Genomic DNA, 13056 nt, shown 5'->3' with positions numbered 1-13056 from the left:
AAAAAAGAGGCCATAGTTACTCATACAACACAAGCCGACAATCCACATGGCTGGATCCATTTTCCTCTAAAATTTGGAAGGGTTAACATTACACCTGCAGGGGCAGTATCAGGTACCACTCACCCTCCCACAAATGGTGCAAGCTGATATCTGGGCCAACACTAAAGTCTCGTACACGGATTAGGGTTGAGTAGCCCAAGYGGCATCATGGGCCTGGGCCTGATCTAGATAAACCTGCATTGGTGGCTGAACCAAGAGAGGCCACGTATGTTCAAAACTGAGGCTAAACTGCCGTTAGTCTCTTTTTGACACCTTTCTGAAGTGCTCTGCAATAGTGGGGCGTTCAGGACAGTGCACAACTGCATAGATTCGATTTCAGCACAAAGTTGTTAGGACCATGTCGCGTCTTCCCAAAGCACAAGCCATTCAGGAATCTGAACATTAATTTCCAAAGCAGCTGAGGACTGTGGGTGACCAACCATACCTTAGGAGATCTCTGCACATCACTGGTCAACCACTAAAATGCTACACTAATGTTGTGTGATGCTCACTGCTCTCCAAGCTCACCCTCGTGTCCTTTTGCCTCACCACTGACTCCCATACTTAGTGATGCACCTTGCGCTATTTTCCCCAACTATACCYGCCTGCTGCTTACCTGGATAAACTTTTCTTTGGACACTTTCTACCAAGTCATCAACCTTCCCAACAGTCCCTTTGACTKCATTCTCTTGGTTGCTCTTTTCGAAGTCTTTCAACTACAGACCTCGCTGAGATGCTGGTTAGCCGGACACAAGATGTGCCCAGCAGGGAGGGACTCCTGCAGCCTTCACCACAGGCTGTACCAGGACATCTACACTGAATACATCCCCTTCATCAAATAAAGGGCTTGATAAAGAAAGAGCTGTAACAATTGACGCATCAGAAAAACATCTAGATTTTAGTGGCAAGAAGTCAACATGACAACAGAACAGTTTCCACAAGTTCCCAAGGAATTTAGGAATGAAAAGTCTGTATTGCTTAAAAAAATCCACCTTCCTCCTGCAATCATCTGTTCCTGTGTACAAGACAGGCCAAAATTTCTTTTATTCAATATTGCTAAACTATTCCTTGTTTTGGAAAGGGGACAGTTACTTAAAATGATAGGGTAATTCAGGTTGGAAGGGGTTTTGGGAGGTGATTGAGTCCAACCTCCTCTTCGAATCAGGATCAGCTACTTGCAGATACAGGYGTGTTGTTTGCCTTTCCTGATCCTACAGTTTTCCACTGGCTTTGCTGATTTTCCAAAGCATTCCTCCATGAATTGATGATTCTTGACTGTCTCGCTGTGTTCTCTGCTTTGCACACCAACTCTCAAAACCAGGCGGTGGCACACTGTGGTGAACCAATGCTGCGGGTAGGAGTTGCTCTTGTTTTTGGCCTCAGACTTCTATGCTGATCGCAGAGTTTTGTCTTGCTGCCTTGCTGACCTGATGTTCACCACAGTCACCTCCATTATTGTGATTTCTCAGATACCATTTAAGCCAAACATCCTTTTCCCTTGCATCCTTCAATATTCCCTCATTCAAAAACAAGTCACATCAAACTGTGCCTTCTCAGGTTGGTCACCAACCAGAACGCGCCTGCTGCAGTAAAAGTCTGGAGATGTCCTGAAGATGCAGCATGACCTGCCTGCTACAAAAGGCCCCAGTTTTAAAAACCTGAGTAAGGAAGTTAAATCAAAAGCCTCTTCACTCAGAACAAGCAATACCCAAACCAGCTGCTTTACCAGCCACTTACGAGCCGCTGTTTTGTGTTTTACTGGATTCTTTTACTCTATCTGCGTAGAACTTTTTAGTCTGAGCCCAACCCATTTTAGTCTGAGCCCAACCCACAGTGCCAACTGGGCCCTCATGCAAAAACCTGCACAGCAAAGAGCTCCCTACAATCTCAGGACTGTCTTTTCCTTCTCTTCCATCTCCATCTGGCACGAAGCACATTGTTACATAATTTTCTAGTGTGCATTACTGAATTTATAAACAAGCCTCATCTCCCTCAACCTCCAACTCTTCTCGACGGCCAAGAATCTCTGTCTTGGTTACAGGCAAAAGCGAGAACAGCCCTATCAATGATCTGAGCACAATCTGAGCACAAAACACCAGTCTTGGCACTTACCCAGCCAGAAGAAGTCTTGATATCACAGTCTCATTAACAGAGCAGAGTTCAGTATGTAAATCTCATGTAACACTCTCAGTTCTTAACTTCATCTCATTCTGCTGAAAAAGCTTTGGTGATTATAAAACAGTCTATCCCTATCTCTAAATCCATGAGATAACCCCATATGAAGCTCACCAAGAGTAGAAGTACTCAGTGGTTTCACTGGAATAAGAGGAAGAATTGCTTCAGCCCTAACACTTCTAACAGTCTGTTTCCTAGCCTGCAAGGCCAAACAGATGTCTGACCGAGGGCCAACCAGAGTCCCAGGAAGGAAAAAGATTTCTAATAGTCTGCACCATACAGCACAAAAGATTATACATTTGCTTGGACTAAGTGACATTTTCAGCTAATTACCCAGCTGCATCAGTAAGCCTAGCTTTCATTTTTGAACAAAGCCATCTTTCTAGGCATTTTTGAAACTTACAGAAATTTCCAGCTTTAGAAGACGTTACAGAAGAAAACTCTCTCCGCAAAGCTTGTATTTCACAGTCTATTTTTTGCTCCAGTAAAAAATCTCCTTTAGGTAGATGCTTAACATGGATGTGCAAAAACTCGCAAGCCTACTTATCAAAGCAGGTATCTTGATGTCTACACACATGGGACAAATATGATCCACGCTGTCCTCATTTATGTGATTCCCCTGGTGCTCATACTCACAACACTTTAGTCCTTCAGTTGGGACATCTCTTTTGCTRACCCACATGGAAACATGCTGTGTTACTTTGTCCAGTATTTGCAAACCAGAACATGAGTCCTTTAAAGTGAAGCACAGACTTCCTTTCCTATCATCTCCCGGGACCTCTCAGTCCCCAAGGTTTGCCTTTTCCTTCCTCCCATTCCCTGTGTCACCTGGTCAGAGACTCACCTGAGTTTTCCTTATCCTCAGGTCAGCAGATGACCTATTCAGTCCTTCTTCTTGTTCAATACTCTGTTCAATACCTGTTTGGGGTAGAAAGATACAGATTATTTCAAGCAGTTCAAAATAGAAAAAAAATGCTTGGCAGAGTGATTTTAAAAGAACTAAATCTGTGGATCATGGAGCACAGAGTCTCCAGCTCTGTAGTCTGGCCGGTGTTTTAGCCTGGATGGGCTGCAAAGCACCATTTCATTAATACAAAGCACCCACTCCATTTTTAACCCGCGTCCTCTGCTTTTAATAGGCAGGTGATTAGTTATTCAGACATGACGAGACTGTAATTCTCTCTCTAGAGGAACATGAGGGGACTAAAATGAGGTGTAGGAGTTGCACATCCAGAACAGCACCATCTGCACCCCTCATTTATGACTGTCACATGCTCACAGACTGGTGTATGTCCGTCTTTATCACCCAATCCCACAGCTTTCTGCCCACCAGGTACTTTTTTATTTGCATTCCACCAATGTCTAGCCACAAGATGAGACTCAGTATTTCTGAGGGCAGCACCAATCATTTGAAGCTTGGGAAGCAAGAGCTTTGCAAGAATTGATGCAATGCTCAGATCCGACCTCTGCATTTTCTGGTATTCAAAGAAAATGGAGTGCAGCGAAGGAGACGCAGAGCTAAAATTTGGCCCGCAAAACTAGAAAGCTCAAGACTTCTTTAAGGACTGTAAAGATAGCGGGTTTGCCAGCCGCCTAGCCTGCATAGGGAAGACCCATTAGCCTCAGTGTGTAGGCTGACAAGACAATGCTGTTCATTCCAGCTGAACAATTCACTGCAGCAAAGCAGAGATTTGCTCTTTTAATTATGTCTGGTAGTGCAACTAAGTGAAATTAATTCCTCACTTGCCCAAAGACCATAAATCACAGTCTGGACAGGAGTGTTACCTCAGTCACTGTCCCACCAGGGTTCTGCTGGGGAGATGGCATGACTTTGCAGGGCAAGGAGGTCTGGCAGGGGAACAAGGGAGTGCAAATCTGCTCCTCACTGCCAGCTCAAGACATGTTAATTCAGAAGCTCCTATGCTACAAACGAGGCTCTAAGTTCCACACCCCTTTTTCCTCGGCTCCAGCAGGCAGCCGGCTCAGCCCTTTGCTAGAAGTGAAGCCAAGAGATCCTCCAGCTGAGATGCGAGGCTCCACATAAGCTCGTCCGAGCTACAGACAATCCACAAGTTCGGCTAAAATACTTTATTCCTCACACAGCTCCCTCTGCAGCTCTCCAAATGCCGCTGTCCCTGCACAACTTCAGCACCACAGTTTGTCCCAGCACCCAGCACGAGGTTACTTTCTCCCTCAGGTCACAGAAGGCAGCAAAGGCTTCCGTCCACCCTGGACTTGCCAAGCAGCTTCACACCATAATCCAAAGCAGGAGAGCTGAGAAAGCAGTACACCAACCACAAACAGGTGTAGGCAGACAGCTCTGTTTTTCTTGTGGAGTGATCAATAAAAGTGGCTTCAGGGTACGTCCTTGCAGTCAGCAGCAGTWGGGAAACTTTTGAGGAAGACTTTGTAGACCTGCAGAATGCATCGTGATGCGGGCTGAGGGTATCCAGTCAGATACCACGGCTGAACACAACCAGTAAAGCTCCAGAGAACACGCATTACCTCTCATTTTCTCCTAGAAGGAAACAGTCTGTGTCCAGGAATTATCTGAAAGGTCTCGTCCCACACAGCCAGACGGCTGTGGTACTTCTCACACACTTCACCCAGACTGCGACTGTGCACTGGCTGCTGCCTGCACAGCATATTTCATYAGCAATTTGTCTTCCTCAACACTTGCCATAAATGGTTCCCTGTTCCTAAGGAACAGTATTGGCAAACATTGTACATTTATGATAATTAATAAAATCACATTTTCTCAAGAACCTTGTAATTAGGATTAGCCACTGCATGAGCAATTTCTCTCCTAGAGAAGTCATTTCATTGTCAGCAGATGGTGTTTTTGATCATTCGTGACTGTTTTCTTCCATTGATCATGCTGGCCATGAGGAAACTTGGGAGAAAGAACAAGCACAAATATTCTGCGGCTCCAGGTAAATACAAAACTTGGGAGAGTTTTTGGGGACCTGGAAATAGGACTGAGCCTGAAAGCACCCAGAGTACCTCAGGAATCATAGAAAGCACCTATGAAAGAGGACTTTTTTCACGAAAGAGTGAAAACTGCTAACACGTGGTGAGGAACCACTATAATTTCAGTGATTGCTGTSAAGTCTGAAGCCATCACAACAACTGAGGAAGCTGGTGCCAAGAGCTCTTCTTAAAGAGCTCAACAGAAAGGCAGCTCTTTGAAGATCCTCCCAGAGGGAAACTTTGTTCAGTTGCTTTGTGCAGAGTGAGCTCCCGAAGCGCCCTGGACYCCAGCTTGCAAGTCTTCTTTCAGTCGGGCCAGCTGTGTCCCCACGTGGACATCGGGGATCCCACTGCAGAACCACATGCTCCGGTGCAGAGCACTGCACAGCAAGGAGAAGCAAGATCTGTGGGCAAGTTTAACACAAGTGCATGGGACAAAATCCAAAAGACTAAGGAAGAAAGTGCCAGTTAGCTATCAGGGACACCATGAGTCACAAAAAACCATTCTGCAGGGTCCAAAGGACAAGCTGTTTCCAGCTCAGGAAAGGAAAGGTTAGCAGAAAAGAACAAGAATCACTAGGCTCTCACAGACGGGTGGGAATTTTATGTCTAACCAGCAGTTCCAGCAAGGAAGCATCACATCTCAAACAGTGCCAACAGAGGGACAAGGGATGCTCTCGGTGCCCACACTGGACACAGACATGCAAGCAGTGAAGAATCCAGCAAATGGCACCAGCCTCACTGAACTCTTCCAGAATTACAAGGCTTCCATGCAGTCTTGGGATTCAGGAAAACCTTGTTTCCAACAGCAAAAAGCAGCTCCTTTTCCTGGCTCTGAGGATACAGCCAGCCATCCTGCAATAAGCTGAGACAAAGTAAAAAAACCGTGTGCTTAGAATTGTACTTGACAATTGGCACTTGACTTAGAAGGGTTGAGATCCGCTACAGGCAAAAATGATCCTGGCCCAGCTCTGGCCAGGGGGTGGCCTGGCTTCTGCCTAGAAACGTCGTGACCTCAGCTGGGCACATCCACGCTCTTGCTGGAAGACTGGTCCCCAGCTCCAACGCTCCCCGGCTTCCTCAGCAGTGTGGTCTCCTCGAGTGCACCGGTATGCCGCAGCCATCCTTGGCTCAACAGCCGTGTTGGTTTTGCTCCCCAGCTGTCACAAAGATTGATTCTTCTCATAACTGTTGGTTATGCTTCCCAGCTTTGTGCCTGAGCTGCCTATGGCAGATATGTGCCAATAAAATGGAGTCTGCTGATGAGATACGATGACCTTCCTCAAGTGCCTGGCTTCCTTCTCCTGCTCCACCAACTCCACAGAGCCCCTTTCTCTGCAGACCCAGCCCACATGTCAGCAAAGGAAGAGGGGCAGGAGGCACCGCTGCCCAGGCTGAAGCCGCTGTCCTGATGGCAGCAGGCCGAGGCAAGTTATACTGGAAATGGAAAAGCCAGTGAAGAGCAAAACAGGTCCTGCAGAAGCAGAAGAAGTTTGGGGCTAGAGAAGTGGTCGTTCTCCAGACAAGAGCCCCTTGGCACTCTGCTTGCTGGACAGCAGGTTGGGCTGCCCACAGCACCTGACTTTGTTCTGCTCACCAGGGAATATCCTGCCCTTTTTAGAGACCTACAAACAGTTGGGCCCAACCTGGCATCTCTTCAACCTTTCMACCCGCTCAGTCCTGCTCCTCTGGCCTTACTGCAGGCTTGTCCAGGGCCAGGGCTCACAAAGCTGTATCCCCCAGCCTGGGGGTCTTGAGCTAGACCTGCTGCACAACCAGCCAACTTTGCAACTGGCAGGTCCCTGCCCTGGGCAGTAACAACTGCAAAAATGAAGYCCCTCTCCAGGCAATCACACCAAAGCAAAGGTGGAAGCCATTTCTGGCAGTCCCTTCCCTCACTTCTGGGAGCCCATTCACCATCGATCCAATTTTCCAGAGTGTAAAAACAGCCTCAGGCTTTGGCAGGACTGCAATTGTAATGAGTCCTTCCCAGCCATGAGCAGAAGAACCCCACAAGGTCCTGACACGAGTTAAACACTAGCTGCTGGCATTGGCCTGAGATGACAGCCCCATGGCACACTGAGCTGATCTGCAGCCATTTCAGGTCACTGCACACTCCCGAAACCCCTCCTGTTTCCATTTGCCATGTAAAATGCATTCTGAAAATCTTCATCATTTGACAAAAAAAAAAAAAAAACCCAAACAGTTCTGCGGAAGCTGGAGACAAATGAGGACAAACTCAGTGGCTCCAAGTGAGATGGGGGCACACAAGGGTGGAACAGCAGTGTGCAGAGCTGATGCCTGGAGCAGCATGTGTCCACTAGGGCCTTGGATTATCTCTGCTGTCAAGTCAAATCGGAGTGTTTTTAAGAGAGCTGAGACCGTGGAGGACTATTTTTTGGCAAGAGTGAATTTTATCTCACAGCTAGTGCTGAGAAGTACGGCGACCTGATCCTGGCCAGTGAGATTAAGTGCTGGTGTGCACAAGCATGATGTCCTCTGGTGGCTTTTTGCCTGAGCTCTTCTCTCTATCATTCCTCTGTTTTGGAAAGACATAAGGGGACATATGGATTCTGACCGCGCCCTCCCACCCCCAAAAGCATTGAACAAGTTCAGAAGCTAAACCATCCATGAGAAGAACAAGCAGTAGGATTCAGGAGGAGCAATGCACTCTGCCTCCCATGCACCAATGTCCCAGGACAGAGCAGTGCCCACGTGTGATGGCACCTGCTGTACCGCACTTCATGGTCAGGCAGGACCGCAGACACATCTGGGAGCCAGATGACACATGGGATGTGATTTCTGCTGGTCGAGTCCCTTCCCCTATGCCCAACAGCAGCATCACAGGCAAATACTCACTCTTTAGCTTGGAACGCACTTTGTTCGCTGTCTTTTTTATGTCAGACATTAACTCTTCCAGTTCCTCCTTTGTTTCTGGGGAGAGAGAAGAGAACAAACATGAGTACATTGTAGATGCTGCTAAAACCTACTGCTGATCCTCACAGCACGTGGCTCAGGATGGGGAGCAAGTTCACCTCCAATCTGGGAGAGCTGCAGAGCACTTCCAGCTCACACATCTGAGCGGATTCTCCTCACTGGTCCCTTGGACRTCATGAGCACCTTACACTGCTCTTCCAACAGGACATGGAAAGGCTCTGCTTGACAAAAGCCTAGTAGCAACTCATCTCCCCACACCCAGGGCGTGTGACCCCATCATGCTAAGACCCCACATGGAGGCACCAGGGTATGACCCTAAGCACRGTCCTCACTGCTGCCTGCCAGAAGATGCCATCAGGGTCAACACACATGGAGCTGCAAGCGCTCCAAGCCCTGTCCACACTGTTAGAAAAGCATCAGTCTTCCCTGGGAAAAGCCTAGTGCTCCTCTAKTAATTTTTCATTTGTTCTGCAATAAGGATATAACTCCTACGTGCCTAGGCTCTTCACTTTCCCTTCAGCCAACTGGTGACACAGCTTGACTAATTTCCAGTTTTTGCTCTTTCGCTCCTCAGTCCAAATTCACTCTTTTTGGCAGAAATCGACAGCCAGAAGGAGCACAGTGTTAAAAAACACAGCAGTCCCACTGACCACGTTTCAGAAATGGCTCTGGGAAGCCCAACAGCAGCAGAACCATGTAAAACAATTCTCATATTTCATTGCTCAGGGCAACAGGGCTTGAAAATAAATTAAATGCAAGGCAAAGCCCTTCTCCCTGGGCCCATTCAGATCCAAAGYTCCTTCTTCTGTGCTACCCCTCCAGAGCGCAGCGCAAACAGCACCGAATTCCTGCTAAAACCAGCTCTGCTGAGCTCTGAGATCACATCCGTAAGTCTCAGCATCCCTCTAGGGCCTTTTCTCCAAGCCTAAAATGGTTTTTATAGAAGTTGGTCTCCCAGGCTGTCAGGAATATTGACTTCATTACACAGAGAAGAAAAGTAAACAACATACTTAGGAGAAGTAAATCAGCTGGAGAAGTTCACAGCCCTGAGTCACCGATGGGACTTGCCATAGGGCTATCCATCCTCTCCCCACGTGCAAAAACCAGAAATCAGGCTGTATGACTTTTAATCGAAAATTAATGACAGCTTAATCACTATAATGCCTCTAGACAGGAGGCTGTGGCTTGTAATGTTGTCTGCATTGCAGTAGCTTCTCCAAGCCAAAACCCAGTGCTTGTCCGAACAYGGATCAGAACCAAGCTCCTTGATCCCAACCATATCTCCTGCCCAGAAACCACAGAGCACCCTTTAAGGAGACTGAGACACCCCGCAGTGACTTTCACCATCCTGTGTTTCAGAGACTGCTGGAGCCCTGCCAGAGCAGCAGCACATACGAAGTAGGTCATACATGTTCTCACTTGCCTGTGCCCTATCAACAGAGCCCTTCGCTCTGAGTGTTTGCAGACAGAGTGTGTGCTAGGGAACACCTGCGTTCGAACCACAAGCCACCTCATCMAAGGAAGGACAGCAGAGCACGGGGGAGGATGGCAGGTGCCTCGCTGTGCTCATCCACCGGCGTGCCCAGACTGGAGCTGACTCCCTGGGATGTCTCCCTGAGCGGTTCTGCCAGCCTGGCCAACACAAGAACACGGCAGCACAGCCAGAGCATTGCAATGCCTCAATATCCAGACACCGAAGGAAGGACAAAAGGCTTCCCGTTCAAATGGGATTTCTCCGAAATACAGCCACCCTACTGCTTCCTTTTGTTTTTGATGAGATTGAGACCTATTGAATTAAGTAAAACTTTGTTTTATAGACTCTAGGCACATTAACGGAGTCATTTCGATGGCTGTGGTAGTTCTGATGCTCTATGCTCTCAGCTGGCAGTCGCTAGACATAATTAGAAAATCATGATGACGGAAAAGTGCTGGGGGAAGGTCACATCCTATCAATAGCTGTACACATTTCTAATGCAACTCAGGCCTTCAGTAGTATTCAGGAAAGTGAGGAAATAAACACTTCTGCAAATACCTTCATCCAGGCTCCAGTTATTTTGGCAGATGCCAACACAACAGACTAACTGGTGAGACACAAAATGATTTGCCAAAAGAAGAAGCATCAGCTCAGGGAAGAGGAGGACATTTTCAGTTGGATTTCTCAGTTAAGTAATTATTTTATTTGTTCTCATTCTTACAAGAATCATAGAATCATTATGGTTGGAAAAGACCTTCAAGATCATTGAGTTCAACTATAAGCCCTTCAACASCATGCTTGTCAGACCACGTCCCTAAGTGCCTCATCTTACAAATTTCTTGAACACTGCCAGGGATGGYGGCTCCAATGTTTTGCTACAATGTTTTACTACTCTTTCCATGTMRAAATTCTTTCTAATGTCTAACTTGAACCTCCCCTGGTGCAACTTGAGGCCATTTCCTCTTGTCCTCTTTTTGGTAGTTACTTTGGAGAAAGATGGACCCTGGCCTCACTACAACATTCATTCTTTCTTCCAGGTAGTTGKGCAGAGTGAGAAGGTCTCCCCTTAGTCTTCCCTTCTGCAGACTAAACAACCCCAGCTGCCTCAGCTGCTTCTCGTAAGGTCTCTGCTGCAGCCCTTTCACCAGCTTCGTTGCCCTTTTCTAGACAGGCTCCAGCACCTCAATGTCTTTCTTGTGGTGAGAGGCCCAAAGCTGAACACAGGACTGGAGGTGCGGCCTCAGCAGCACCAGGTACAGGGACACAATCACTTCCCCGATCCTGCTGGCCACACTGTAGYGCTGCACGGGGTTGTTGTGACCCAMGTGAAGGATCTGGCACTTGGCCTTGTTGAACCTCATCCATCGGGTCTCAGCCCATTGATTCAGCTTGTCTGGATCCCTCTGCAAAGCCTTCCTACGCTCAAGCAGATCTACTCTTCCTCCCAGCTTGGTGTCATCTGCAAATTTACTGAGGGTGCCCTCAATCCCCTCATCCATATCATCGATAAAAATATGAAGGGGGATCGGCCCCATCTCCGACCCCTGGGGAACATCACTCATGAGCAGTTGCCAGCTGCATTTAACTCCATTCACCACCATGTTCTGGGCCTGGCCATCCAGACGGCAAAGAGGACATATATTTAATAAACAAACTAGCTTGGGCCAAATAATGCCACACTCTAGAACAGGCTTAGGGCCCGCTTGTTAAACAGCAGTTTTGCAGAAGATGACTTAGGAGTCCTAGTGGGCAACAAACTGCTGAGGAAGGAGCTCTTTTGCTCACAGAGAACTGACATCATGGGCCAGGCTAGCAAGAGGAATGAGCAGCCAGCAGAGCAAGGAAAGGGATTGTTCCTATTCCCTTGGCACTTGTGAGACCACATCTAAGGTGCTGTGTTCTGTTTGGGACTTCTGCTAAACAGGCAGGCACTGACACAGTGCAGCAAGTTCAACCAAGGCCACGAAGATGGTCAGGGTGAGAGGACAGGATATACATGAGCATGCCGAGACACCTGGGTTTTCTTAGCCGGAAAGGGGAAGATATGAAGGGATCCTACTGCTATCTGCAACTAAATAGTATAGAGGATGGAGCAAGACTCTCCATGGAGGTACACAGGTACTGGACAAGACGTGGCAGACCAAGMTGGGACATGGGAACTTCCACTTAGATATTAGGGAGGAAAAGTCATCATGAAGATGGTCGAACAGGACTTCCAGAGAAGATATGGGTGTCCATCCTTAGGTGTATTCATAAAAYGTCTGGAAAAGGCCCTGTGCTGATGGATCTGCTTGGAGGGAAATTGGACCAGAGACCTCTGGAGATCCACCCACGTCAACCTGTGATTCTATGAAACAATTTCATGTATTTTGACAGAAATTAGCTTCCCTTTTGCCCGTTGATTTGAGGTGAGGGAACCAGCAACAAGCACATATGCAGCAATATGGTGAGATAGTGTATGCACCCAGAGTAGCTCTGAYGGGTAACAGAGATACACAGGTGGGCAAAAGGACATGGGACAAGATTTACATACTTCCTTGAAGCTTCCTTTTCTCAAAATATGTTCAACAGAGGAACAGATAGAAAACACCACTTCTGGATAGTTTTTGAGTCACTGAACTTGTGAGGATGACTTGGCGGTCTGGCAGGCGCGTGCTTCCCGACAATTATTTTCACATTGACGGTATCGGTTTAAGTGACTCACTCAGATCTGTTTCACTGTTTGTTGCGAGTAACATGCAGCAACAGGAAGCTGAGCAACGACAACATCACTGCTGCTGCGGCCAGAGCCATCCAGAGCACCAAAGGCTGCAGCAYAGGACACCGTCAACACTTCCTGCCACCACGGTTCATGCAGGTAATATGATTCAGCTTCACTACAGACTCAGCTACCTGGAAAATTAAAAATAAAAATAAAAGGAAAAACCTATTCCCTTGTGCTCTCCCTCCTCAAAGCTTTCTGAGCATCTTTTAGCGAGGGGAAGCGAGCACCATGCGACAGGATGTTCCAACAAAACCCAAACGCATCACCCTGGGCTCCCACACAGGATGCTGATGCTCTTTGGGGTGGGTAGATTCCTGCCCACAGCCTAAAAACTAAAACTGAATGGCCTTAATAAACGGGAGAAAAAGCTACAGAGTAGCTATAACTGCACAAAGAAACAAACTTCCACAGCATAGAGGTTAACCACGGGGAAACTGAAAACCACTCTGCTCTGCTTTGGGACCCTACGACATGTGAACAAGTCAATGAAGGTAACATATACGCAAGGAGCTCCAAGCTAGCTTAAACTTTCTCACACAGTAAGAAACCTTCTTATGAGGATTAATGAAATTTCACCTTTTGTTACATGGAATTCTTTACTGATGAAAACCAACATAATTAACAACAGTACATTTTAGAAGAAAGTCATAACTCGGTTGTCTGGCAAACAAGCTGGGAGAAGGATCGTTCTTGTAAA

General features: G+C 47.3%; 1 protein-coding gene across 1 annotated transcript in view; it reads right to left on the bottom strand.

Annotated features, from left to right (window-relative positions):
- The window catches only part of STX1A (syntaxin 1A), a 77072-nt gene that overhangs the window by 23255 nt on the left and 40761 nt on the right, over positions 1-13056 (bottom strand). The window contains exons 3-4 of the mRNA XM_026050163.1: positions 8044-8118; positions 3059-3132 (exon numbers count right to left, since the gene is read on the bottom strand). Coding sequence (XP_025905948.1) covers positions 3059-3132; positions 8044-8118 — 149 coding nt within the window. The remainder of the gene's footprint in view (positions 1-3058; positions 3133-8043; positions 8119-13056) is intronic.

This window comes from Nothoprocta perdicaria, unplaced genomic scaffold (genome assembly GCF_003342845.1).
Source record: "Nothoprocta perdicaria isolate Ctin4 unplaced genomic scaffold, notPer1 scaffold_66, whole genome shotgun sequence".
NCBI lineage: Eukaryota > Metazoa > Chordata > Aves > Tinamiformes > Tinamidae > Nothoprocta > Nothoprocta perdicaria.
Note: the sequence above shows the minus strand (reverse complement) of the source record. Positions and strands in the feature narration are given on the sequence as shown.